A 27,769-nucleotide genomic window follows, 5' to 3' on the forward strand; every position below is an offset into this window, starting at 1 on the left:
GCTTGGGGAGAGACCGAGGAGGGGGCTGTGGCGTCCCTGTGTCTGGGCTCCCTGTCGTCACCTCCAGGACACAGGCTGAGGTGTCGGAGACAAGGACAAGATGGCTTGGGAGGGACTGCCCGGCGAGGCCAGGGAGGAGGGGGGCGGGGAGGGCAGACCCCAGGAGACCCCAGGGGCTGTCAGCCCAGGAGTGGAGCCCATGGCTTCGGATCCTCCGACTGCGGATCTAGCAGGAGAGGGTGGAGGCGGGAAGGGGCCGGTTCCTCCTGCAGAGTCCTGGTGCCCTGAACAGCAGCAGCGGCGACCTCGGTGCAGGCCCCCGCTTCGGGCTGGCTGTGGCGCGGGGCTGCCGTCCTCTCTTTCAGTAGATGGGACAGAGGCTCAGAGAGAGGGCACCTCTCGGCAGGTCCCTGCTTTCCAGCCCTCGTGCCATCTGTTGGGCGGTGGGGGGTGACCCTGCCACCTGGAGACCCGCGGGGAGGAATCCTGAGCTCCCCGGGGAGTAGCCAGCAGGTCACGTGGCCCCGCCTCAGGTCTGGGCTGCGCTGCTCTGGACGCCCAGGATAGGGGCACCTGGGAATGACCTTGACGGGGCAATCAGGTAGGAGAGCGGCGTCCCATGCCCGGAGCCGCCAGGCAGCTGCGCCCCCTGCTGGCACAAGTGGGCTGGGTGCGCTCCCCCCAGGCTTCGGCAGTGTGGCTGGCAGTGGGGGTCCAGCGGCCGGCCGCCAGGCGCAGTGTCCGGAAAGGTGTGTTTTCGGTTCCTGAAACCTGGGCGGGAGGGGGCAGGGAGCATGGGGACCTGGCTCACCACTCACAGGCGTGTGTCCTTGATCCGCCCTCCCTGCTTCCCAGCCTGCTTCCGAGCCTGCTTCTGCCTCCCCAGCCCTGGGCTCTGGGCTCCAGGCTCCCTGCATTTCCCAGAGGCTCCCAGGCCCTGACCCCTCCTTGACCTCTGCCTCCATGGGGGACCTCTGTCCCCCAAGGCACGTCCCAGGGAGCCTGGGGCAGCCTGGCCTGGTGTCCCCTGGAACTCCGCAGCTCCTGGCTCTTTATCCCGGCCCCGCAGGTCGCCCTCGAATCACCTGCTCTGTGGGAAGGAGCAACTTCCCCACAAATTATTTTGTTCCACGAGAAGGACAAAGAGAAAAGAGCGGCCCTGGGAGGGACAGGTGGGGGAGGGGAGTGCGAGCCGCTTGGTGCAGAGCGTTAACCCTTGGGCTGCCAGGAGCTGGTGGGCAGGGGCTCTGGAGGCGCCCAGTCCCCCCTCCGCCCGCCCCGTCAGATGCCCAAGGCCTTATCTCCCCTCCCCTCTGTCACTCTCGGACCTTATCTCCTGCCTGCCTGCCCGGCTCTCCTCACTGCAGCCTCTCCCACCTCCTGTCTCCTCCTCCTCACCCCCTCGGTCTCTCACACCCCTCCCCTGCACAGCCTGCAGCCGGAGCTCGGTCATGGGGGCTCGGACCTGCCAGGGGTCACCTGAATGGACACCTGGACCCAGTCAGGCCTAGGCGTTTGCAGGGGTGCCCCCCCAGGCTCTGTCCCTCCCCCCGCACCCCAGCACGCAGCACGGCACAGGTGGATGTGTGCTGAGCCATAACACACGCTCACTCACGCAGATGCAGACTGTCAGAGTTACACGCCCATGCGCACGCCCCCCAAGGGGGAAGGAGGGGCAGACTCGCCCCCCCCCCCCGCACCCCGTGCCTTTTCTTCCCTGGTCCCTGCCCCCACTCTCTGTGCCCTGAATGACAGAGGACCCCCTGGGGGCACCCAGAGCTCCCGCTACCATTTCTGCAAATGCCCTGGGGCAGCGCCAGCAAAAAGGGGTGCAGCTGCCTGAGCCCGTGTGGAGGGGTGGCTGCGTGCGATGCCCGTGGGGTGTAGGTGTGTGTACACGCGTGAGCGTGATGGCATCTTGTGTTGGTGTGTGGTGTGCTGTGTGTGCTTATTCCACCCCCCCCCCACTTCATGACTCTCTCCAGCCCACCCTTCCCCCTCGCAGCTCTCAGCCACTCAGCCAGGCAGGGGGTGCTGCTCATGGCCCCCGGGGGAGGAACCCTGAGTTCCAGAGCAGGCGGTGACAACCACAACCAGTGCCAGCTGCGGGCCGGTGGCTGTGTCCTTCCTCCAAGTCCAAGAGCGCACTGGGCCCCCCTCCCAGACCCTGGCACTCTGTCTCCGTGACCAGAGCCGGGGGCGGGGGCGGGGGGCGGGGTGGGGCGTGGCATGGGACTGGGGGACACCTGGCCTCACCCCGGCTCTGCTTCCTCCCAGATCTACAGGGACAACCGGAATCTGTTCGCAGTGCAGGAGAACGAGCCTCGGACGCTGGTGGAGAAGGTGGCCGGGGACATCGAGGGCCTGCTGGCCAGGAAGGTGCAGGCCCTGAAGGTAGGCGTGAGCGTCGGCATGGAGGGCGGACCCGGCGGGGTGGCCCTGCCCCTGAGGGCTCTGTCCTCACCTCCGGAGACCCCGCGGCCCTCCTGGCGCCCTGAATGCAGGCCGGCCGCCATGGGCAGGGCTGTGGCCGCGGGGACCTGGCAGCTGCGGCGGCGGGAGCGGGGTGGTATGATCTGGGGAAGGCTGCACGCGGGGTGACCTGGGGTCTGGGGGACCCTGTGTGGGTATGATGGTGGGGCTCCGGCCGAGTCCGCCTCTGCCTCCTATTGGTCCTCCCCTCGCTCTGCTGTGTCGTGAGTGTCCCTGGCGAGCACCTGCAGGGTGGTGACCTGCCTGTGACTGGAGGCTGGGCGGCTGGCCTGATGGGGAGGCAGCGTGAGGGGAACCGGAAAGCCGGGCGGAGCAAGCTGTGGCCACGGTCGGAGCCTCTGCTTGCCCGGCTCTGCCTGGTCCCCTGCCTCCAGCTGGGCCTCCGTCTCCCCTCTAGACTCAGAGCGGTTGGGCCTCGCGGCTCCGAGCACAGCAGTTCTGTGAGCTGTGAGAGCCGGCTGCCCCCGCCCCCCGCCCCACGGTCTACAGCTGGCAGAGCCCAGGGCAGCAGCTGGGAGGGGCTTCTGGAACTGCAGGTCACACAGTAAAGGAGGGAGGGGTCCGAGCGGCCCCCAGATCAGAGACACAACTGCAGCCGCCCCGGCCTGTGTCAGAGACCAGTCCAACCAGAAGGAGGGACGTACAGCCCTGGCTGGTGTCGCTAAGTGGTTAGAGCGTTGGCCTGCGCAATGAAGGGTCATGGGTTCAATTCCTGGTCAAGGGCACCCACATACCTGGTCTGAGCCACTAGGTGGGAAGCAACCAATCTGTGTGTTTCTCTCACATCGATGTTTGTCTCTCTCACCCTCCCTCCCTCCCACTCTCTCTAAAAAAAAAAATCAATGGAAAATATATCCTGGGGTGAAGATTAACAACAAAAAAGGGGAGGGACAATGGGCAGAACTTGAAAACATTATTCTAAGTGAGAGAAGCCAGTCACAAAAGACCCCCTCGTGTGTGACCCCCTTCCTGTGAATCGTCTGGAATAGACAAATCCATGGCCTCGGAGAGCTCATTAGTGGTTGCTGAGGCTGGAGGCGGGGACGAGGCGTGTCTGCTGATGGGTCCAGGGTGATGAAAATATTCTACACTCCGTGTGGTCATGGCCGCACCGCTCTGAATATGCTAGAAAACCGCTTGTATTGTTTGTGTGGGTGAATTGTATGGTCTGCAAATTACATATCAATAAAGCTATTGAGACAAACACACACAGTGAGCCAGGCTCAGGCCAAGTTCAGGGCAGCCACCCAGCCTAAACCCCACCACATCCAGCCCCAGAAGACAGCCAGGACCCCTTCCCCAGGAGCGGGGTCCCCTGCCTGCCCCTGTGTGACCTGGATCATGGGATAGGGGCGCCTCCCACCCCCTGCGGACCCACAGGACCGGCCCCGAGGGGCAGGCCAGGGGTCAGTGCCCTTCCCACTCCCTCTGCCCCCTAGCCCGCGGCCTGTGCAAGTGGCACTAAATGCAGGTGACTCTCTAGTGGCGCAACGATAGGAAAAGACACACACTGGTGGGCTGAGTGTCCCACGTCCTTCTCACAGCAACCCCGTGAGGGACGCCCACTTCCCAGAGCGGACCCTGAAACACGGAGGTGCCCTGCATCCGGTCAGGGTGTGGCAGAGCCAGGACTTGAACCCAGGTCACTAGGACCCTAAGCCAGGCCCTCCCCTGCCCACATTATCCCCGAGGTGAGCAGGGAGTCCCCAGCCCTCCCTTCCCGGCCCTCCCGCCCCCCTCCCCCCGCCCCTGCCGCAGGTGCAGTCCCCTGCAGCGCCCCCTGGCGGCTGCCCGTGTCCCAGAGGAGAGGAAGGGGGTGGCCGTCCTCCTCCCTCCTGGGTCTCCATTATGTTTAAATTTGCCTTTCACCAAGGTCTGGCCCTTTCGCCTTCCCCACGTTTGTTGGCAGCCCGAGTGCACATGGAGGGAGGGGTGTTAGGGGTCTGGGCCCCGCGGCCCCACCTCATTGTTCCTCTCTCCCTGGACCCCATCCGGTAGTCCCAAGTCAATCCTCTTGCCCTGGTCTGGAATGTTAATGCGGGTCCTGCAAAGAGGGAGCTGAGCAACGCAGGACGGGAGGTCGCAGGACGGGAGGTCGCCTCATCTAATCAGGAACAATCAGCGTGGTGACGAGCATCTCCAAGCTGCACAGGTGGTTTATGCGCCAGGCGGGAGGCGGTGGTCAGGGCTTCGCCGCACAGGCAGCCGGCAGCATCGGGTCTGTGCTGGGGCCTCGGCTCCGGAGACACGAGGGGACTTCTCTAGGAACCCCTGCCCCCAGGAGATGGGTCCTTTGAGCCCGGGTCCGACTGCTGAGCCCCAGGAAGGGGAGGGAGATGCCTCCTCCTTATAGCAGATTGGGAACAGAGTTGGACCCCACTAGGACTCTCTCTTCTCCTCCCAGCCCTGGCCTTGGTTTTCCCCTCTGTAAAATGGGGACATGAGACCATCCCTGCCCCATGCTTGTGGTCCCACAGCTCCAGGAGCCATCATTTCTAAAGGCCACAGTGAGAACAATGCCCTGAAGGTGGTACCACCTTTGGCACCATCCCTGGCACCTCTGCTGCGTGGATGGGGTCAGAGGAGAGGCATGGGAGAGGCGCTGACTTGGATAAGGTGCGGAGTGACCCCGGTGCGGGGCATTCCGGCCTCCTGTGGAGTGTGCTATGGCGTGGGGCCCAGTGGGCTTGGCCCGTGGAGGGTGGGAAGCCCAGGGCCAGAGCAGGTGTGGGGGACATCGGTGGTGGTGAGGAGTCTGCTCTCAAAGGGGGGCTTTCACCTCCCACCTCAGACAAGCCAGGGGCGGTGGAGAGGCCTGGCTGGGCACCCAGGACTGGAGACCAAGGCCTTAAGCTCGGCCCTCCCCCCCACGCCCACGTCCCACCTCAGCTCTGCCCATCGTCCCGGGCCAGGGCCTTCCAGAGGCTGTGCCTTGGTCCCTTTGCCTCCACGCAGCGTTTGGGGCACGGCTGGCACACTGGAGCCCTCTAAGGAGCTTTTAAGCCGAGATGCCCAGGCCCCGGCCCAACCCGCTCTATCAGACTCCGTGGGCGGGGCCTCAGAGTGTTTCACGCTCTGCAGATGTTCTGTGTAGATTCAGAGCCTGGGACGTTTCCCCCGAAATGGCAGAATTAATTCCTTCCCATGGTTACCGGCCTCGGTCTGCGTGCCTGCCACGTGCCCGGCCTGAGATGAGCTGGAACACGCCAGATCGCCCCACACCCTCCCTACCAGCCAAGAGCTACTCCTCCTATTCCCATTTTACATTTGAGGAAACTGGGCCCCAGACTGTTAAGCCATTGGCCCAGGTCTCCCAGCAAAAGCAGGCATTGGATCCGGGCAGCTGGGCTCCAGCCCCCACCCACTACCCTCCCCCCTCTCTGCCCTCCTCTGTGCTACCACCAGTGGCCACATGGCATTTGCTGTCCACAGGGAGATGGGGTTCTGGTCTCTTCTGCGATGACCCGGTGACCTTGGGCCTATCCCTGCCCCCGCAGTTCCTTCCTTGGTCTCCCAGTTCCAGGGACCATCAATGGAGACAAGACACCGAGCACCCCCTCCCTGCGCACCCCCCCCCCAAGGCCCCGGTGGACGGGACACGGGGTGCTGCTGCGGCCCTGGTACTGGGGGCTCCAGTGGGCAGTGTTCCCACCATCAGCGGCCTCTCTGGGGAGCGAGCATAATTTAAAGAGTAAAATTAAAAACCCTTCCGCACGCAGCCGCCCTGCTTTTGCCGCTAATGGCCACTTAACCCAATTAAACTGATGCTCTGTTGGCAGCATGACCAGGTCTGTTCAGGAACTGGCTCTGGGCTGGGTGCTCAGAGGAGCAGGAGTGAGCCAGGGGCCAGGGCTGGGGGCGGACGGTCCCGGTGCCCGCCAGGAAGGAGAAGTCTGCCCGCCCCCCAACCCCTCGCCGCTCTCCCAGCTTCACCTCGCAGGTGTCTCAGCGTTGGCATCGCTGGCATTGGAGCAGATGTCTGTGTGCGGCTAGCTAGGATGTAGGCAGCGTCCCACTAGGTGCCAGCAGTATGCCACGCCCCCGGGTGTGACAGCCAAACATGTCTCCAAATATTGCCAGCTGTCCCCTGCAGGCAATGCCCGCCCCTCCCCCGGGTGAGAGCCACTGGTCTAATGGGTGGAGAGGGGCTGACAGGCTGGGGCGGCCCCAGAAGGAGGAAGGTCCTTCAGTCCGAAGGGCAATGGTGAGCTCAGGGCTGCCTGGAGGCGGCGGCTAGGATTTGGGGGGAAAGCTCGGCATTGACGCAGCTGGCGGCCCCCGATGCCTTCGTGACGGGGGTCGGACGAGCAGATGGCCAGGACAAGAGCCATGGTGTCGCCCAGCAGGAGCCTCTTAAACGTTAGCCGAGGCTGTGGCTCCGGGTTCTCGCTGAGAGGCACAGGGATGGTGGACAGACAGGCAGGGGTTCTGCGGCCTCCGCCCACCCGCCTCCGGGCAATTAAAAGGTGTGTCTGTGGGGCTGGCAGTGGCTGCTGCCGCCCTCCGTTCCCAGCATTAAGAGATCTTGACCTTCCACTTTCCCGCTTGCGTGCGACGGGAGGCGCGCACGTGGCGCCAATTAGGCGCGTGTGTGAGGGCCGGCAGCCCTCTCTCCCTGATTGCGCGTTTTTTCAGCTAATTATCTCCCCTCACCCAGACAGTGCCCCTCCTGGCGAGGTGCCAGCGCCCCAGGGACAGGGAGGGGGCGGGGATTAGGGAATGGGCCCTGTGAGTGCCTGTGGTGTGGGACCCCAGGACCACCCCTGCAGGGAGAGGCCAGCAAGTGAGTGAGAAGGGACTTGGGGGGGGTGAGTGCTCAGGAGAAACCCCAGCACCAGGTGCTAGAGCGACCCCCCCCAGATCGGGGTCGGAGGGAGCTAGCTCCTTGGAGGAGGTGGCCGCATGCCTGCAGGAAGGGAGGAGAACTGCCGTTCACTCCCCACACGCCCGAGGGTCCTGGGCATCCGCGTGAGCCGTGGGCAGACATGCTGCTCCCAGCCACTGGGGACATGAGTGTGGGACGGCCTCCCAGGGGGCCAGAGCCCAGGGACCCCGGGAAGGCCTCCAGGCTGAGCAGGCAGGGCAGGGAGCTGGCGTCCTGGGAAGGAAGAGGGAGACAGGGCAGGTGGGTGTGTTGTGTTTAGGGGCGTGGTGTGTGGGCGTGGTGTGTGGGGGCCCGGGTGTGTGGGCGTGGTTAGTGGGGGCCCTGGTGTGTGGGCGTGGTTAGTGGGGCTCGGGCGAGTGGGCGTGGTTAGTGGGGGCCCAGGTGTGTGGGCGTGGTTAGAGGGGGCCCAGGTGTGTGGGCGTGGTTAGTGGGGACCCGGGTGTGTGGGCGTGGTTAGTGGGGGCCCAGGTGTGGGCGTGGTTAGTGGGGGCCCAGGTGTGGGCGTGGTTAGTGGGGGCCCAGGTGTGGGTGTGGTTAGTGGGGGCCCAGGTGTGGGTGTGGTTAGGACTCAGGGTGTGATGTGAAGTGTGGCTAGGGCAGGTGGGTGGGCCGAAGGATCCTCAGAAGAAACACATGATTCCCTCCTGTTCCCCCACCCGCCTGAGTTAGTGGTGGTCAGACGGGGCCTGGCTCTGTCTGGGGGCCTCGGAAAAGGTGGGGCTCTGGGTTGGGGCTGGGGGGCCGCAGGAGGGGTCAGAGGCTCCTGAGCTCCCACCGGCCAAAGGAAGGGTCTAGGGGCCTCGGGTCCAATGTCCCTGAGGCCCACAGAGCCTGGTGGGTCAGCTCTCCACCCGTCCTCCCTGCTGAGTTCTCCCCAGTGGCTGAAGGTCAAGGGGAAGGGTCAGGCCGGAAGCTCCGCACCCTGCTTGCCCCGACAGCATCGCCCACCTTCTGGGGGACGGGCACCTTGGCTGAAGTGCCCCAGGCCCAGGACTCACCCCAAGATGCCAGGTGCCTGCCCTGGCAGTGCCCTCAGTCCCAGCAAACCTCTCCACCGCCAGTCTGCCCTCGTGTGGGGACGAGGCCAGCCCAGCCCCTGCCTGGCTGAGACGGTCAGGATCCCCTGCTCACCCGGCTCGGGGCCTGTGTGCCCGCCCCTCCCAGATGGCCCAGGAATCTGGAGGCAGCAGAGCCTGCTGGCTGGGACACAGGGAGCCAGGGTGGCGTCTGCCAGGAGCGGGCAGCGCACCAGTGAGGCCCTGGGCAGGACCTCAGGAAGCCACTGGGGATCCTGGAGAGGGTGGCGGGCTGAAGAGGGCGGCAGATGCAGCTGGGGGCCCTGGGCCTGCACCCGCCCACAGCAGGAGGGGGGATCTAGGACAGGGGCGAGGGGGTCAGCCAAATGGAGAAGCGAAGGCTGAGCCCGGAGGAGACGGAGGAGACGCTGGACTCCACTCCCCAGAGAAGCGTGCGCTGACGGAGGCTCTGTCCCCTTCCCGGGGGTCCTCGCCAGCAGTGGGGGCAGGTGCTGGGAGGCAGAGGAAAAGGGCCTGCAGGTGCCACAGGGACAGACCAGCCTAATTTAGGATCAGAGAAGTGAGAAATTTAATTGAATCTTAATAGTGTCTGGCCCTTTGTTCTGAAATCCTCGCGCGTGAGGGCTGGGAGAGGTGGGGTGTATCCAAGGTAGGGCAAGTAGGTGGCCTGGCTCGTCCCTGTCCTCCAGGACCCCAGACGTCCAGGAGACAGGCTAACAAGCCCTGGGGTCCCACTGTGCAGAGCAGAGCAGGTGACACGGGAGGGCAAGTCTAAGAAGCCGGCCTGGAGGAGGTGGTGTTTGAGCTAGCCTTCCAAAGGTGGCGAAGGGAGAGGAGGAAGGCGCCCAGCCTGGGCCTAGAAGCGAGGGTGAGCAGAGTGACTCGAACGTTGTGGGCTGCGGAGGGACCCCCCGCAGGTGCAGCCTGTAGGTCACTGTGTCCCCCGCGTGGAAGAGGGATGGAGAGGGGACAGGGGCCGGGGGCAGGGCTCACCACCTGCATTCTGCACCTCTGTCAGCCTGGCTCCTCCATCGAGCAGGCAGCCCCGGGGCAGCCAGTCGCCCTTCTCCCCCCATTTCTGTGGCTTAAAATACACAGCAAACAATGCCTCCACTGTAGCAAGGGCGCTTGGGGGAGCAGTGAGCCCCCGGGGCTGGTGGGAGGGCACAGTGCATATAGACCCAGCCTTGGGGCGGGGGAGGCCGGGCAATGAGAAGACAGCCCACGCCTGAGGCCGGCCAGCCCCGGGCGCTGTGCTCACCAGGCGGGCCCTGAGTTTTCCCAGAGGAGTGGGCCTGGCTCCTCACGGGTACCAGGTGCCCAGGTGCCTGTCCTGCCTTCAAACTCTGTCTCCTGGCGCTGAGCACCTGGCACATAAGCCCTGTACCAGGTGAGTGGGTGCAGGGGGCGGGGCCCTTCCGCCGAGGAGTGCAGTCCGCTCAAGGTGACGGATGTGACCCACGCCACAGGTGGAGCCAGGGTGGGAGCCGGGGATCGTGACCAGGCCAGGGGGTGGGGGTGGTGCTTGAGATCTATCCAGGGAGAAGAGAGTGAGCGAGGGAGAGGGCACAAGGCGTGTCAGCCTGCGTGTCAACCTGCTTGTCTGCGCATGCGTGTGGTGCTGGAGGGGCTTGCCTGCTGGCCTGGCTCTGCCGGTGCTGTTTCTTGGAGTCTGACATCCCGCCTCTGACCACAATCCTCCCGGTTCTGACCTTGTGCTGCCCCCGAAAGAACCTCTGGCCGTGCATGAGTCCCCTCCGAAAGGGGACCAGGCTCAGAGGAAGAAGATGCCAGGAACTGGGGGCTCACCCACTGCTATGCCGCACCCTCACTCTGCCCTGGGCCTCAGTGTCCCTTCCTGTGCAGTAGGGACACGCATAGCCTCACAGATCTGTCATCAGAGCTTATGCCCAGGCCTCGGAGACCCCGATTCAGGAAGGGATGCTCGTGGGGTATCACAGGGGATGGGCCCGTGGACAAGACTGAGCCCCTCAAGCCCCACCCAGCGTGTGGGCCAACCCTGGGCTGTTAGGACCTCATGCCAGCCCGCCCCTCTCTGGATACCTTGCCGGGGCCCATCCCCAGCTCCCACCTCTGTGGGCCACGCTGTCCGGGCTGGGGACGCGTCCTGCCTCGTGGCACAGGCAGCAGGCGTGTTGGGAGGCTGGTCACGCCGTGGGCCCTTTGGGCAGCCTCCCTGTGTTTGCCCACTCTGCCTCGGCGAATGGGAATCGCAGCGTGTTTGCTGTGTCAACACCAGCTGGAGCCCAGTTATGGAGATAGCGGAGGTGTCAGGCCCCAGCCGCCAGCCGCCCGGGGTCGGGCAGCTCCAACCTGGGACCCCCCCGTCCACCCGCAGGACTGCCAGGCCAGGGCTGGGCAGCTGTCTGGAACCAGCAAGGGCAGCCCCCAGCAGGGAGCTGACTCAGGAGGGTCCGCACAGTCTCCACTCGGCCCGGCTCAGGAACTTACAGGCAGACGTGGCCTTCGGGCCTTTGAAGGCTAAGCTTGGGGCTTCCCCACCCCCTAGGCAGAACCCCTTTGACTCCCCGGTCCCAGCCCCAGCCCTCCCCTCCCAGTGTTCGCAGTCATCGAGTCCAGCAGTCCCAGGAGCGGAGGCCCGAGTAGTCAGGCAGATGGCCATATGGCCAGACAGGCAGCGAGACGGGGTTAGGGCAGTGGATCAGAACTCCAGGGGGGACTCACGGGGCCCTGAGCAGGCGAGCTGACATCCGGGTGGGAGCTGTGCAGGCATGGGCTGGGGGCGGCGGGGGGAGCCAGCCCTGGGAGGGACACACAGGTAGCTTTCGGCTGGTGGCTGGTGGCTGCATTGAGGGATGGCTCCGCAGACAGACGGGAACAGAGGCCCCGAGCCTGGAGGGAACCCAGGTCCCGCCTTTAGCCAAGGCTGTCCCACGGCTTGGAGACCAGAGCAGCTGGCCGCATGGCAGGGCCTCTGATCCTATTTGCTTCTGGAATGAGACTCCCACCCACTTCATCGGGAGGTTTTCCAGAAATGAGCCTGGGAGGGTGACTCACCCAGGGGGCAGAGGCCTCGGGGCACGGACCAGGCAACTGGGTCAAGAGACAGAAGGCCAGCTCTGGCTGGTGTGGCTTAATGGTTAGCGTATTGGCCTGCGCATTGAAGAGTCACGGGTTCGATTCCCAGTCAAGGGCACATACCTGGGTTGTAGGCTCAGTCCCTGCCCTCCCATCTCCCCCTTCCCACCCGCCCCCCCAGCGCCCACCCCCAGTCAGGCTTGTTCAGGAAGCAACCAATCGATGTTTCTGGCCCTCTCTCTCTCTCTCTCTCTCTTTCTCTTTCTCTTTCTACCCCCCTCCCTCCCTCCCTTCCACTCTCTAAAAATCAATGGGAAAAAACACCCTCGGGTGAGGATTAACAAAAAAATTAAAATTAAAAAAGAAGCAGAAGGCCAGGTATGGTCTCAGCTCCAGCCCTGATACTTCAGCTGCGCGGCCTAGCCTGGCGGTGTCCTTTCTCCAAGTCTCAGTTTCTCTGTCTATAAAGTGGAGCCATAAGCATTCGCCTGGCAGGAGTGCCGGATTGCCGAGAGGTCGTCGGAGCTGAGACTCGGCCGCTCGTAGACTTGGTCAGTCATAACTGACCGGAGTTATTGCTGTTGCAAGGCGGGGGCTTGGGAAGGTCCCTGGCACTGACCTCGCTTTGGGATTTCACGGGAACGGCCCCAGGGACCGGGAAGCGCGGAGGCTGAGGCGGGAGGGGAGGAGCGTGCCTCCCAGGGGGCAGGGAGGAGCCTTCTGAGAAAGGGAGCAGCATGGAGGGAGCCTGGCCGGGGAGGGGCCGGGGAAGGGGGGGGGAATCAGGCAGAGTCCAGTGTGGCTGCCGGAGTAGAGTGGGGAGGGGAGCAGGGTCAGGCCCTCTGAGTTCGGGATTGGGGTGTGGAGTTTTACTCCAGCCCACGGGAAGCGGGGTGTCAGAGTGGAGGCCATCTCGGTTGTCAGGAGGGCACGGGGAGGGAGAGGGGCTCGGGATGAGGCGAGGCTGCAGGCTGGCTCAGCTGCAACGGCTCAGGGAGGGGGAGTCCTGGGCAAGTAGGTGCGGAGCCAGAGGGGGGAGTCCGGGACAGGCTGCGGAGTAAGAGGGGGAGCCCCCAGGACCGACTGGGATTGTCTCGCAGGAGGGACCCAGGTGACTAGGGTGCAGCAGTGGGAGCCTGTAGCCGCAGCGGAGGGGGGGGGGAGGGGGGGCCCTGCTCCCGGGACCCATCACCATCAGTCCCAGTGTCCCTGTGCAAGCTGAGCGTCAGTCGCCCCTCCCAGCCCAGAGCCCTGAGGGGCCTGAAGCCCTTCTGAGCTTGTATTTTAGATCCTCGACTTGGGGCCCCGGGGGCCACAGGGCCTGCTGGGGGCTGCTTTTAGACTGGACTTTGGGGTCCCTCCTTCCTGTGCACCCAGAGTGCCACGGGCCGGAGGGTTGGGGAGTGGGGCGCCATGAAGTGGGAGGCAGCACCCTGGCTGATGTGCCCGACCCCGGTCAGGTGGAGGGCCCGTCCCGGGCCAGCAGGTAAGGGCCGGTCATTTAAACAGAAATGGCGCGTCTGTGCTCAGCCACGGACATAGTGACAGCCCAGTGCGTGGCGTGGCCACAGCCACCACAAGCGCGAGGCCTGACCCCAAGACACAAGCTCCCGGCAGTGGGGGGCGGGGGGTGGTGGGGGGAGGTGGACACGTGAGAGTGGGTGTTCTTCCCTGTCCTGAGCCATGTGCACGTACCCGTGGGGGTGTCTGGACATGAGGGTGACCTTGTGTATCTGCACACGGCTGCTCCTTAGCCTGAGGCCCTGGCTCCCACGTGGCCCAGGACTGCGCCGTGCGGCCCAGCGGAGTGAGGGGCCGCTGCCCCACGACCATGGCGCAGCCCGAAGCACCAGTCTCTGCGTCTCAGGCTGCTCAGGCTGGCACGGGCCTTCCCCAGCCCCGTGAGCACGCCCAGGCCTCCTCTATCGAATATTCTCCTGCTAATCTCATCTCCCGGTGTGACTGCCATGCAATTAGCTCATTTTGCAAAATACTGCATCTGTCATATTTCCCCTCAATTTTTCCTTTTCCCAGGAAAGGGTGGGAGGGGTGGAGTGGAGGGAGGTTTCTGGGCATGGGACCACCTCAGGGGTCTGCTCTGGCCCCACCCCCGGCACACGGGGCCTCCCCCATGACCCATACATGCACACATTCCAGGCCCAGGGTCTCCTGAGCAGGGGGCGGTCGGAGGGCAGGGCCTGAGGGTGGCAGGAGGAAGGGATGATGCCGACCTGCCCAGCCCTGCCCCCAGGAGTACCTCTGCACACCTGTGAATACCCCGGGACTTAGGCCCAAGCTGGGCTCAGACTAGTGAGCTGGTCAGTGGCATTGCCCATGGGGCGCAGGCGCATGGTAGGCAGGCTAGGTGAGCAGGCTCGGCCCAGGTGGCCGTGCATGATGGGCTGAGCCTGTAGCCAGGTAGCAGCGAACACCTGGGTAATGGGAACCCCAACGACCTTCACTGTATCTGCCAGCATCTACCCACTGGGCAGGTCTCATAGTGGGTGTGCTGTCTTCCCACCCACCCACCTCACACAGGGCCTGGTCCAGCAGTAAGGGGGACAGTGGACTGTGGACAGGGCACATGTGGAGCCCCCCCCAATAGGTCCCATGTGGCCTTGGCCTTGACCCTGACCAAGCATGACAGCTGCAGCCACAGGGCACCAGGCCTCCTCCTCCTCCCCGGGAGCAGGAGGTGGGGCCGGGCAGAGGGAGCAGCCGAGGGAGCCACGCTGCGGAGCACCCTGCGCCCCTCCCACCCATTGCCCGGATGGGAAAGTAGAGGCTGCCAGGCCCCATCTGCACAGAGAGCCGGCAGAGGCTCAGGCCTGCCGCCGTGGACCCCGCTGGAAGGATGGGGCTCAGAGCCTTCAGCAGTGCGCCCTTCTTTCCCAGCCCCCTCGTGGCCCTCACTGTCTCCCCGCCTTCTCTTGCTTCCAACTCCCTTGAGATGTGAATTCTCTCCGACTTTGAATTAAAAACGCTCTCCTTTCTCCCCCGAAGGTTTGCTTCCCGGTGATTTTCCTCTTAGAAGGAGGGGGAGGAGGAAGGGGCCAGCGGGCAGGAGTGGAGGTCAGGCCTTCCTGGGTCTCCATGGGGGACCCAGAGGAAGCAGGGCCTGGCTGCCCCCCCCTCCTGGCTTCCTGGCTCTGCGGGGGGCGGGGAGGGCATTTCTGAGGGCCCCACCCTGGCTGTTGCGGAATGGCGCTAGCTCTCTGCGTGCGGGCTCTCCCCAACCGCTCACGTGCCTCTCGTCTCTGGTAGAAAGGCCCCGTGCTCCTGGGAGAGGGCTGTCGGCTGCCGCAGCCTCAGGGTCACCCCGCAGCCCGCCGGTCTCAGGCGGGAAAATGTCCCTCAGGGTCACTGATCAGGGGAGATGCAGCCCAGGTTGTGTCATGGGCCTCAAGGTCACCAACTGGCTCCCCAGTGCCTCTCACATGTAGAATTCCCAGCTCGGCTCAGGGCCACCAGGTCAGGGGCTGGCTCCTGAGGTCAGGGTCCCAGGGACACAGCGCCTCCTGCAGCCCAGAGTTGGAATTGCAGACCGAGGGGCGGCCTTGGGGGAAGAGCCAGCTGGGCTGGGTTCCCTCATTTCGTTGAGCCTCAGTTTACCACCAAGAAGGGCACCCCTCCGAGGCCCCTCTGCTGGGGGCACAGAGGGCGCCCCGCGGGCACGCACAGCAGCAGGGCGGATGGCTGCCTTCCCCTCCTCCTCCGCCACCCGTCACTTACAAAGCCTCTTCATTCCTAAATAAAGTGATTTGTTAATTTGAGTGAGTGATCGCCACTTGGCCGAGCCTCTCACAGGCCCAAGAACAGCTTGTGGGCTCCGGGACCCCGCGCCCGCAGCCTGGCGCTGACTGGAAGGGGTTGTTTTCGATTTAAATGTGAATTGAATGAAGAGAAAAATGTTTCTCTTGGCAATTCCATAGGAGCTCGCTCTTCTGACAGATGTTGGCGGTTATTACCCCATCGGGCCGGCATTTCGTGGAGCAGAATTGCTAATTATTTCCGAGGCCGGCCGCAGCGAGGAGGGGAGGGTGGTGGTGGCAGCGCGGCTTCGGGCAGACAGAAAGGCGCGGGGACCATGGCCCAGCCTGCTGCACCCCCTCCCAGGGTTGGGGGGCCTTTGGGTTTTGCTGTGTGGAGTGGCCTGGAGGAGGCAGGGAGCCGGCTCTTGCCGGCGCAGCCTTGACCTTGAGTGAGGACTCTGGAAGGTCTTGGATGCTGGTCACGGGCCTCTGAGTGGTGGCAGGGAAAAGGCTCCAGAGGGTGGTGTCCTGGCTGTGTGAGGACCAGCCCCAGGCAGGGGCGCGCTTGCTCGGCCCGTGGCTGCGTGTCTTCCTAACCGTGGGCTCTGCGGGCGCGTGGGGGGTTGACGTGACCTTGTGCTGTGTTTGTGGGTCTACCTGGCATGACTGCACGTGTCTACAAGGAGAACTGCTCGGGCCTTCGAGGTACGGCTCGGATTCATGTCTGTCCTGGGCCTCAGAAAGGGGGGCAAGGCTGTCCAGGTGGAGGTGGAGGTGCCCCAAGTTTCAAAGGGCACCATGGAGAATGGACTGTGGAGCTGATTCCCTGGTGGGCGTGTGGCCCTGGCAGCCAGACCCCTGTCCTTTCGGTCCACCCGGCGCAGGGGCCTTTACCTCACCTGGGGCACCTCGGAGCCGGGAGCAGGGAGCCCAGATTCCTTTAGGACGGGGCGAAGGCTCCGCCTCCACACAGCCCCGCTGAGGGACAATTCCTCCTGCAGGGCCCCCTGAGACCCAGCCCCCCCGCTGTCCCCTCCTCACCCCACCTCTCTTTCCTGAGCCGAGACAAGTGCTGGATACCCTGACTGTCCCGTCCTGGCCAGCTCAGGATGCAGCTCCTCACTCCCCCATTCTTGGGTGTCCCCCACCCTTACGCTTCTCCACCCCCACCAGCTCCAAGCCAAGCAAAGCTCAACTCCCTACTTCATTTAACACAAAGGCAGTGGCAGCATCTGGGCAGGATTTTATGACCCTAATCAGCACCGAAGAGCGCAGGCAAGGAGGGTGCCCCTAGGGCCTGGTCAGAGGAGGCGGCGTCTCAGGCCACAGCATCTGAGCCCCCGGAAGATGGCATGGAGCCCTGTGGCCCCAGTCTCTCCTGGGCTCGAGCCCTGGGCCCTGGCAGCCATCCTAATGGGGAGGGGGTGCCCAGTGCCCCCAGGCTGAGATCCTCCAGGTGCCTCTGACTGACCAAATACCCTCTCTCTTCTCTGGGAAAAACTCCACCGTGACATCCATCCATTAAATAGGGCATGTGCAGAAGAGAAAATTGCTACTATTTTCCCCCCTTTTACTTCACTGTCATCAAAAATTGATCCCGTATTGCATCCTTATTTCAAAGAGTGAGCTAAAAAAGTAAAGTAAAATCCCCACCCCTCGGAGCAGCAGCTGCATCAAGCTTCCCACTCTCCCCACCCCCACCCCCAACCCCCAGAAAGGAAAGGAAAAGCGTGGCCATTGGAGGGAGGGTGCAACTGCCGGCCCTTCCGGGGCTGTTGGATGTGGCCAGCCCTTTGGGAGTGAGGAAGGCGGGGCACGTGCGCGGGCAGGAGGGGATCTGGATCTGGTGAAATGTGGTAGGAAATGGGGTAATTGGGGGAGGTTAATTTGGATCTAAATGGAGCGATTCGTTATGTCAATAAGAAGCGTCTCGTTTTCCAGGGAGACAGCTTTGCCTGCCAGATGCCGGCCTGCCCGTTGGCTGGTGATGGCTCAGAGCAGGGCCCTGCCGCCGCCCTCAGTCCGTCTAGCCTCACAGAGCAGCGGAGGGGACGGGGAGGCGAAGACAGGGGTACAGGAAGGGGGAAACTGAGGCTGGGGAGAGCAGCTGGCTTGATACCCCACAGAGCCCTGGGGCCTCCTGGCCCCTGTCCAGTGTTCCTAGACCCATGGGAGAGGAGAGATGGGGTGGGGTGAGGAGTACAATTTAATTTGATTTATTCCCCAGTTCATTCAGCAAAGTATTGGGAGGCTCTTCAGGTAGTAGAACGTAGACTGTGAACCACAGGATGAGACAAAAGAGCCGGGGTCAGCCACCTCAGGACCAGGTCCAGTTGAGTCTCCAGGTTGACCCTGAGCCTCCTGGTGGCCAAAGGGAAAAGGGAAAGCTAGTGCTCTGTGCTCTAATCATAGGAGATGAGACATGACTAGGAGCAGGGTCTGGGAGCTGGCACTTGGTTCCAGTCCTGAGAATCTCCCTCCTCCCGGGCCCCAGATCCCCAGCTGGTCTTCGCCAGGGGTGACAGGCAGGAGCTGCCGGCAGCACCGGGATCACTGGTCACACGGGTGCGGCCAGTTCAAGTCACAGCGCTGCAGGCGTGGGCTCAGCAGCTGGACAGACCTAGGTGTGGGCCCCCGTTCCTCCTCCTGCCAGGTCTGCCGCCTTGGGGTGCTCAACTGCGTGTTCTGAGCCTCCTTCTGGAACGTGGACAGCAGCACCAGCCTCGCCCCCATGGTTGTGTTGGTCACATGTGGACTGTGGGCCCCCCTGAGTGATACCTGCCATCTGAAGGCGCCTGTGGGCAGTTGGGGGGGCGGGGGGGGGGACCCGTGCACAGATGTCCTTGGTCCGAGTGCGTATGTAGCTTGGCTTTGGCTGTGCTGTGACTGCGGGGTGGGGGGTGAGCATGGAGGCGAGTCAAAGCCCCTCCCTGCACTGTGAGTGGGGCCGGGTCTGATTCATCTGGCGTCTCTGCAGGCAGCACAGGCTGCGAACATGTCTGTCGAGAGAAGAGGGGCCCTGGCCGGTTTGGCTCAGGGGTTAGAGTGTTATTCCTTGCACCGAAGGGTCACGAGTACAATTCCCGGTCAAGGGCATGTACTTCGGTTGCAGGTTCGATCCCCGGCCCTGGTTGGGGCTCATGCAGGAAGCAGCCAATCGATGTGTCTCTCTCATATTGATGTCCCTCTCTCTTTCTCTCTCCCCCTCCCACTCTCTCTAAAAAAAAATAAGAATTAATGGAAAAAATACCCTCGGGTGAGGATTTTAAAAAGAAGAAGCGGGGCGCTGGGTCACCCTTTCATTTACTCGGTCCTCTGGTGTAATTGGGTGAGATAACACACAACAAAGGGGTGACCTGCAGAGGGGAGGGCTGGGAGGGAGCTGAACCGTGGACAAGTTGGGGGCTCGAGTGAGGAGGGGACCACCAGGCGGAAATGAGGCAGGTGGTGGCCGGGCCCGCGTGGGCAGGTGGTAGGGGCTGCCCCACACCCACCACAGCAGGGAGCAGCCTGCCCCACCTGGGCCTGGGAGGTGAGTTCAGGACACGGAGGTGAGAACCCACCTCCCATTTGGAGTGCAGCTGAGCACGTGTTAGCAAGCATGTACATGCACGCATGTGATACCATGCTCACATGTTCTCCTACATGTGATTTCTCATGGCCGCAATGTGTTCTCGCGCTCGTGTGTATACGTGAGTACACACTCAAATGTGAATGCACACACAACCTCCTTCTCTAACTCCAAGCCCTCCACCCCCAGGATGGCTCACCCCCGGCCCAGCACAGGTGGGAGGGGGAGCTGGCTGGGTGACCTTGGCGAGGTGCACGACTCCCCACCTCCTCTGGGACCTCTCCTGCCTCCTCTGGCCGCAGCCTGTGCTCCGGGAAAGGGGCAAGAACTCCAAGGTCACCTAGGACGACAAGTGCAAGGTCATTCAGTGAAGCGGAGGCTTAGCTCAGGTCTCCTGCCCCCTGTGTCCTTCTCCTGACCCCTTAGTGTTCCCCCGTCCCATGCTCTCTGCTCCACAGCCAGCCAGTGGCCCACTTCCTCCTCAGAAAGGGCTCATGATCACAGAGGGGGCCCAGGGACACCCCACCTGCCCTCAGAGAGCTGTGACGACAAACTGAGAAACCACCTGGGCCTCAGTGTCCTCATCTGCTAAAGGGGCTGGGGCTGGGGAAGGGGGAGGGGATGGGGCTGGGGCTGGGGAAGGGGGAGGGGATGGGGCTGGGGAAGGGGGAGGGGATGGGGCTGGGGAAGGGGGAGGGGATGGGGCTGGGGCTGGGGCTGGGGAAGGGGGAGGGGATGGGGCTGGGGAAGGGGGAGGGGATGGGGCTGGGGAAGGGGATGGGGCTGAGGAAGGGGGAGGGGATGGGGCTGGGGAAGTGGGAGGGGATGGGGCTGGGGAAGGGGATGGGGCTGGTGAAGGGGGAGGGGATGGGGCTGGTGAAGGGGGAGGGGATGGGGAAGGGGAAGGGGATGGGGCTGGGGAAGGGGGAGGGGATGGGGCTGGGGAAGGGGGAGGGGGAGGGGATGGGGCTGGAGAAGGGGAAGGGGATGGGGCTGGGGAAAGGGGAGGGGATGGGGCTGGGGAAGGGGGAGGGGATGGGGCTGGGGAAGGGGAAGGGGATGGGGATGGGGATGGGGATGGGGAAGGGGATGGGGCTGGGGAAGGGGAAGGGGATGGGGCTGGGGATGGGGAAGGGATGGGGAAGGGATGGGGCTGGGGAAGGGGAAGGAGAAGAGGATGGGGATGGGGAAGAGGATGGGGATGGGGATGGGGAAGGGGGAGGGGATGGGGAAGGGGGAGGGGAAGGGGAAGGGGATGGGGCTGGGGAAGGGGATGGGGCTGGGGAAGGGGAAGGGGATGGGGATGGGGCTTGGGAAGGGGGAGGGGATGGGGCTGGGGAAGGGGGAGGGGATGGGGCTGGGGAAGGGGAGGGGTAAGGGGCTGGGGAAGGGGATGGGATAGGGAAGGGGAAGGGTAAGGGGCTGGGGAAGGGGATGGGATAGGGAAGGGGAAGGGGATGGGGATGAGAAGGGGAAGGGGATGGGGAAGGGGAAGGGGATGGGGCTGGGGAAGGGGATGGGGCTGGGGAAGGGGAAGGGGTAGGGGATGGGGATGAGGAAGGGGATGGGGCTGGGGAAAGGGAAGGGGAAGGGGATAGGGATGGGGAAGGGGATGGAGAAGAGGACTGGCGATGGGGATGGGGCCGCTTTAGGGACGAATGGACAGGGCTGGGATGAGGAAGGCTCAGCGGGGTGGCCTGTGACAACAGGTCTGCGTGGCCTGGGCTGGTGCCAGCTTCCACAAGTGCCCGTTCCATGAGCACGTTGCCCAAAGCCCCACGCGAGCACCTGGCCGAGGGTGTCTCCCGGGAAAGGCCTGGCCTTCCTTGCGGTGTGCTCTTCAGCCAGCCCCAGCCCCACCCAGGCCCCTGGGTGGCCCCTGACTCTCGGTGACCCCCCGGTAAGCCCACGTGGCCAGCACGCCAGGGTTCTGTTTTCTCACGGACGCAGCCGTCTCCCTGGAGGGTGCTGTTTCCCGTTTCACCGGGAGGAAAACCGAGGCCAGGAGAGCCACGAGCGCCAGTCAGGACAGGTCGGAGTCCTCTGCGCGTCCATCACCAGAAGCTTCTCTCCCACCCAAAGCCGGCCCAGGGGCCTTAGCAGCTAGGACTCAGGGGTCCCTCCCCCGGGGTACTCAGGGGCCCCCTCCCCGGAGATGGCACTGTAGAGAACAGACTCCCAGTCCCTCGTCCCCGGGGAGAGGGTCAGAGATGGAGGCGGGGTGGCAGAGATGCCCCCACATAGTTGGGCACGTGCTACGCGGCTGCAGCCCCACACTCCCCCGCTGGCGCCAAGGCTCCGTGGCCGTTGCGAGGCATCTGGGAGGCCCAGGTGGGCCCTGCCTGTCGTGGAGCAGCCGTGCAGCGTGGGGGGGTGGGGGGGAGCACGGGGCCCGGGCAGGAGCCAGGCCGCCCCCGCCCGCCCGCCCTCCTCTCACTGGGCGGCAACAAGCAGGAGCCATTAGCGCCTGGCAGCCCGTGTCCCACAGCTCCGACAAACGCCTTAAACATTGTCACCGAGGCCCCCGCTGTCCCGCAGCCGCCTTGACGCCTCCTAATAACCAAGTATCCGGGCTGATTGCGGCCGCGGGACGCAGCCCGGATTCAGAGCGACTTTTACCCTGGGCGTTCCCACCTCGCCCCCCGCCCTCAGGCCTTTGTCTGCCTGTCGCCCAGCCCAGGCCCCCCCTTCGTGTCCGGGTTGGTGCCCATGCCGCTGCCACCGAAGCCCGGGGGCAGCGATGGGTGGAGTCCCCGGCATCCACGCCCCGCAGGGTGACTGTGGGGGAGCCCCGCTTCCTCCTGGTTCAGCCCGTCTCTCAGCCTTGGCGTCCTGGGCAGTGGAATGGGAGTGGCGATCAGGGCCTCCTGGGGCTCAGAGGGAAGTGTGTGGAGCCAGGTGTAAATCGTGATGTCCCGTGGGAGAGGCTCGGCCACGCTGCCACGCATTGTCCCTCCCATTGTCTGCCTTTTCCCCACGCAGCCTCGCGTGGTCAGGACTACCAGGAGCCTCATTTAGAGATGCAGTGATCAAGGTTCAGAGCGGGGCAAGCATCAGTCACTCATGTCACACACGCAGCTCCTGGCTATGCCCCATGGGGCGCTGTGGCCGCTGATCGGGGTAGTAAGCTAAGCCCCACCCGCCCAGGGGCTCTGCCAGAGTGGGTGAGCACCCCTACCCTCTGCTGACCTTGAGGGCTTCCTTCCCGAGACACCCAGTTGCAAGCACAGTGTCCTGGCCAGATTGGGGGGTCGAATATGAGGTCTCCGTGTGTGGGCTCCCTGCCTTCTGACGATGCTGGAGAGGGTGGGCAGAGAACGTTAAAGAGTGAGTGGTCTCCACCTGTTCATCAGACTTTCCTCGGAGAGACAGGGGTGATGGGGCCACCAGTGACGGCAATGACCATGAGGAGACGCAAGGTGCTGGCACAGGTGTCATGGGGGGCGGGAGTGATGGGGATAGTGGTGAAGGTGGTGGGTGGGTGGAGGTGATGTTGATAATGAGCTGATGGTGGATGGTCATGGTCAAGGCGACAGCAATGGTGTTGGTGACTGTGATGATGAGGATGAAGGATCGATGGTGGTGGTGCTGAGGGTACCACTGGGGATAACAGTGGCAGTGGTGATGAGAATAACTTTGGCAGTGATGCTGGGAATGATGCTGGTGGTGATGAGGGGGATGTTGGCAGCAGGGATGGTGGTGGAGATGGAGCGATGTTGGCAGCAGGGATGGTGGTGGAGATGGAGCGATGTTGGCAGCAGGGATGGTGGTGGAGATGGAGCGATGTTGGCAGCAGGGATGGTGGTGGAGATGGAGTGATGTTGGCAGCAGGGATGGTGGTGGAGACGGAGCGATGTTGGCAGCAGCGATGGTGGTGGAGATGGAGCGATGTTGGCAGCAGGGATGGTGGTGGAGATGGAGCGATGTTGGCAGCAGGGATGGTGGTGGAGATGGAGCGATGTTGGAGTGGGGATGGGAATATTGGTGGCAGTGATGGGAATGTTGATGGTGGTTGGGGGGTCAGTGATGGCGATGGAGGTAGTGGTGATGGTGGTGATGGGAGTAACATTCTGGTGCTGGTGGGGGCTGTGGTGACAGTGGCATTGGGGTGATAGGGGTGGCAGGGCTCCCTGTGCAGGAAACCTCATGGGGCAGTCCACCAGGCAGCCCTGTCCCACACGTGGGCTATGCCCTCACTGGAGGCAGGACTCAGTGGGGTTTGCTTTATTCTTTTTTTTTTTTGTTTGTTTTAACCTCCAGTGAGCACAGCCTTCTGGGTAATGAGATGCAAATTGACAGGAAAGACAATGAGCCAGTCTGCGGCCGGTGGGGCAGTTCTTAGAGTCAGGCTGATTGCCTCCGTGCCAATTTGCATGGCATTAGCTGTGCCCGTCTCCTCCAGCGAGCTTGTGCACTTCATCAGAGGTCACCTGATGGTCGCTTTCAACAAGAGGTGGTGACCTGTGATCCAGACCAGGGCCAGGGCAGGCCACTCTGCCCCTGACCTGATCTGGGCTCCACGGTGTGGCCCCAAGGAGTCCGAGCCTGTGGGGAAGGCCCATGGACGGGCTGAGGGGTGGGGGACATGAGTCAGCCAGGGCTACAGACCGGCCCGGGCTCAGGGTCCGTGCTTGGCAGGCCCAGGAGGTCCGCGTAGGCGGCACAATGCTTCCATCTGAGAATGTGGTGCCAAAGTGGCCAACGGGTCTCAGGCAGCGGGAGGCCTGGCCCGGGCCTGGGATGCCTTTGTACAGGTCCAGGCTCTGCCCCTAACTGGCACCATCGCCTGGGTGGTCCCTCCAGATCTTGGCTCCCCCACTGGGCAGCGGGGCCCCAGCCTCATGGTTTCCGCGGTCATCAAGCCAGGCGCTGCCTGCTGTGCACTCAGTAAGAGTGGCCGGCCCTAACTGGTTTGGCTCAGTGGATAGAGCGTCGGCCTGCGGACTGAAGGGTCCCAGGTTCGATTCTGGTCAAGGGCGTGTACCTGGGTTGCGGACACATCCCCAGTAGGGGGCGTGCAGGAGGCAGCTGATCAATGTCTCTCTCTCATCGATGTTTCTAACTCTCTATCCCTCTTTCTTCCTCTCTAGAAAAAAATCAAAAAAATATATTAAAAAAAAAAAAAAAAAAGAGTGGCCAGAGCCAGTTCTCCGTGTCACACTCACGCGTGGCATCCTCTGAGCAGGCCTGCCCTGTCACTGTCCCCATCACCCAAGGCTACCCCGGGACCCCTGCCTGGCGTGGGACCCAGAGGGGCCTAGACCAGTGGTCGGCAAACTCCTTAGTCCACAGAGCCAAATATCAACAGGACAACGACTGACATTTCTTCTGAGAGCCGAAAACCGACGTCTGCGCATGGGCCACGACGTTTCAATCGCACTGTACGTGCGCGCCCGCCCGTGGTGTTTTGTGGAAGAGCCACACTCAAGGGACCAAAGAGCCGCATGTGGCTCGCGAGCCGCAGTTTGCCGACCACTGGCCTAGACGGTACAGAACGCAGGTGGATGCCCAGACCAACCCTCCTGCTCTGTCCATGGTGCTGAACGTCTGGGCCCAACCTGCCCTGGGGTCCCTGCTGCCAGTGTTCCCTGACCCCTGTCATCCAGTGCAACCAAAGAAAGACCCCGCTCCCCGCCCCCCCCACCCCGCCGGACAGAAGACAGTGAGGCCGGGGGCTCTTTCCTCCTGCCCTCCACCCCCAGCCGGGCCAGTCCCCCATCGAGCACATCCCAGTGTCCCACTCCCTCTCCCCCCGAGGTTGGGCCTAATCAGAGCTAATCAGAAAATTATGAGCTGCCTGATTACTGATTAGGTTCCTAATGTTAATAGAGTCGAGAAGGACCCGCTCAGGCAGTGTTTTAGGAAAAAGTATAAAAATAACATCACGGGAAGGGGCATGGCGGCTGGAGGGGCTCCGCGGTCCTCGCAGATGGGGGCTCGGCTCTGCTTCCTGTGGAAATGCATCTCCTAGCGGAGGGGCCTCCTAGCAGCGAGTGTCCACCACGCAGCTCTTACCACAGCGGCCTCCAGCAGGCCCGAGCTCCGGACAGTGGGACTGGATTGCCGTGGGAGCGAGGCGGGTGTAAAGAACGGCTCACTGCCCGGCCGGCGTGGCTCAGGGGCTGAGCATCGACCTAGGAACCAGGAGGTCACGGTTCCATTCCTGGTTAGGGCACAGGCCTGGGTGCGGGCTGGATCCCCAGTGGGGGGCGTGCGGGGGGCAGCTGATCCATGATTCTCTCTCATCATGGATGTCTCTCCCTCTCCCTTCCTCTCTGAAATTATATATATATATATATATATATATATATATATATATATAAAGAAGGGACCTCAGAAGGCAAAGCCACTGGCATCTCCATCTCCTGCCACGCGCAAGTCCTGGGTCCTGGGCAGCACTCGGCCATGCCTGTGTCCTTCTCCCCACCCCTCGGAGCCCAGCACAATGGGAGAGGGGGACAGGAGCTGCCCGCAGGCCGTGGGGAGTGAGGCTGTCCCACAAAGCTCTGAGCACATCGAACGCCACACGGATGGTAGTGGTCAAGGTAGCCACCCTCAGGTAGCAGGCCCTGCGCCGTGCAACGCCACGGGCTACAGGCTGTGCAAGGACAGGGCCGAGTGGGGTCCCCTGGCCCCTGACGGTGGATGGACCTGCTTGGAGCAGGCGGGACAGAGGGACAGGTGCCCACTCAGGCCAAGGCAGCAGCAGGAAGGAGAGCCGGCAGGGCCAGGACCCCCACCCGCCTGCCCGGCTGCCCCGATTGTCGGCCCTGGGGCTCCAGCTCCCTCCTTGCTAAGCTGCATCGTGCTTCATTATTATGCAGATATTTTAATTATGCAGATATGTTTTTAGACAGTTTTAAATATGTATATGATTTACTCATTAGACCATAACAGCTCTGGAAATTGGAAATCTGTGTTTGGTATCTATCAGTGCACAATACAGAGCTAACACAGGGCCCGCGGGCAGGGAGGGAAGTGGGCAGCCTGGTGCCTACGCCCACCCAGGGTCTGGGCCCAGTGACACCACGGTTGGGAGTGGGCTCAGAGCAGCATCTGGGGGACAGCAGAGGAACCATCTGGGGGCAGGCGAGGGGTCCTGCGTCCAGGCCCCTCCTGCCAGGCCTGGCGCTGCCCTGGGGCGTTCGCTGTCCTACACGCTCGCTGGTCCACCCACGTTTGCTGCCTCCACTTCCTCACCAGGGCCAGGGCCCATGGCACCTCACCTGGGAAAGGAGGGGCACAGAGGAACCCACCTCTTAGGGGTCTTGCTAGGAGTGGGGTGGGGAGGGCGAGGAAGAGGCACCGTCTTCCACCCGTCATCGGGATTACCTGCGCACTCGCCGTGGGCAGCTCCAGGGGATGGGAACAAGGGGGCTGCCAAGAACCTGCCTGCTCTGGGTCCAGTTTACACACAGACACTGCTGGCAGGAAGCCACTCGCTCAAGCCAGGCAGGATTTGAACCCAGGCCCATGCTCCAAGGCCCCAGGGTCCAGGCTCTGACCCCCACCCGGGGTTCCTCAGGCCTGCCCGTGGATGGTCCCAGCCCTCCCCCGGCCCCCCGGTCTCATCCTCACTCCTGACCGGACACAGGCAGCCACACTGCCCACCCCAGGCCATTCAGATGCCCAGCCCTTCCCCCGCACCACCAGGCCTGTGTGCTTAGCAGTTTGCCCGCGTGCAGCGCCCGGGGATGGGCTGATTGATCTGTAACACCGAGAAAATAATAATGGCCTGATCGTTCTCGAGGATTAAACGTAATCCTTTCGCTGTGGCTATTGCATCTGTTATTCACGAGTCAGCGAGTCAGCGAGTCAGCGGCTGACCCCAGCCTCTGAGCCTGAGGGGCCCCGAGAATTCAGGGAAGTGAGTGCTGGGGCCCTCCACCTGGGCTCCTCCCCCTGAGCTCCCCTCCCTGAGCTCCCCTCCCTGAGCTCCCCTCCCTGAGCTCCCCTCCCTGGGGTCCCCTCCCTGAGCTCCCCTCCCTGAGCTCCCCTCCCTGGGCTCCCCCCTGAGCTCCCCTCCCTGAGCTCCCCCCTGAGCTCCCCTCCCTGAGCTCCCCCCTGAGCTCCCCTCCCTGAGCTCCCCCCTGAGCTCCCCTCCCTGGGCTCCCTTCCCTGAGCTCCCCTCCCTGGGCTCCCCTCCCTGGGCTCCCCTCCCTGGGCTCCCCTCCCTGGGCTCCCCCCTGAGCTCCCCTCCCTGGGGTCCCCTCCCTGGGCACCCCTCCCTGGGCTCCCCTCCCTGAGCTCCCCTCCCTGAGCTCCCCTCTCTGAGCTCCCCTCCCTGAGCTCCCCTCCCTGAGCTCCCCTCCCTGGGCTCCCCTCCCTGAGCTCCCTCCCCTGAAGTCCCCTCCCTGGGCTCCCCTCCCTGAGCTCCCCTCCCTGAGCTCCCCTCCCTGGGCTCCCCTCCCTGAGCTCCCCTCCCTGGGCTCCCCTCCCTGGGCTCCCCTCCCTGAGCTCCCCTCCCTGGGCTCCCCTCCCTGGGCTCCCCTCCCTGAGCTCCCCTCCCTGGGCTCCCCCCTGAGCTCCCCTCCCTGAGCTCCCCTCCCTGAGCTCCCCTCCCTGAGCTCCCCTCTCTGAGCTCCCCTCCCTGGGCTCCCCTCCCTGGGCTCCCCTCCCTGGGCTCCCCTCCCTGAGCTCCCCTCCCTGAGCTCCCCTCCCTGGGCTCCCTCCCTGAGCTCCCCTCCCTGGGCTCCCCTCCCTGAGCTCCCCTCCCTGGGCTCCCCTCCCTGGGCTCCCTCCCTGAGCTCCCCTCCCTGGGCTCCCCTCCCTGGGCTCCCCTCCCTGAGCTCCCCTCCCCCTGGGCTCCCCTCCCTGGGCTCCCCTCCCTGAGCTCCCCTCCCTGGGCTCCCCTCCCTGGGCTCCCCTCCCTGAGCTCCCCTCCCTGGGCTCCCCTCCCTGAGCTCCCCTCCCTGGGCTCCCCTCCCCCTGGGCTCCCCTCCCTGGGCTCCCCTCCCTGGGCTCCCCTCCC

General features: G+C 63.8%; 1 protein-coding gene across 3 annotated transcripts in view; it reads left to right on the forward strand.

Moving 5' to 3' along the window:
* The window catches only part of CACNA2D2 (calcium voltage-gated channel auxiliary subunit alpha2delta 2), a 115,447-nt gene that overhangs the window by 55,983 nt on the left and 31,695 nt on the right, over positions 1 to 27,769 (forward strand). For all 3 annotated transcript variants that reach the window (XM_080671721.1, XM_080671720.1, XM_080671722.1), the window contains exon 3: positions 2,278 to 2,394. In XM_080671721.1, coding sequence (XP_080527847.1) covers positions 2,278 to 2,394 — 117 coding nt within the window. The remainder of the gene's footprint in view (positions 1 to 2,277; positions 2,395 to 27,769) is intronic.

The sequence above is a fragment of the Plecotus auritus genome (assembly GCF_963455305.1).
Source record: "Plecotus auritus genome assembly, chromosome: 6".
Lineage (NCBI taxonomy): Eukaryota > Metazoa > Chordata > Mammalia > Chiroptera > Vespertilionidae > Plecotus > Plecotus auritus.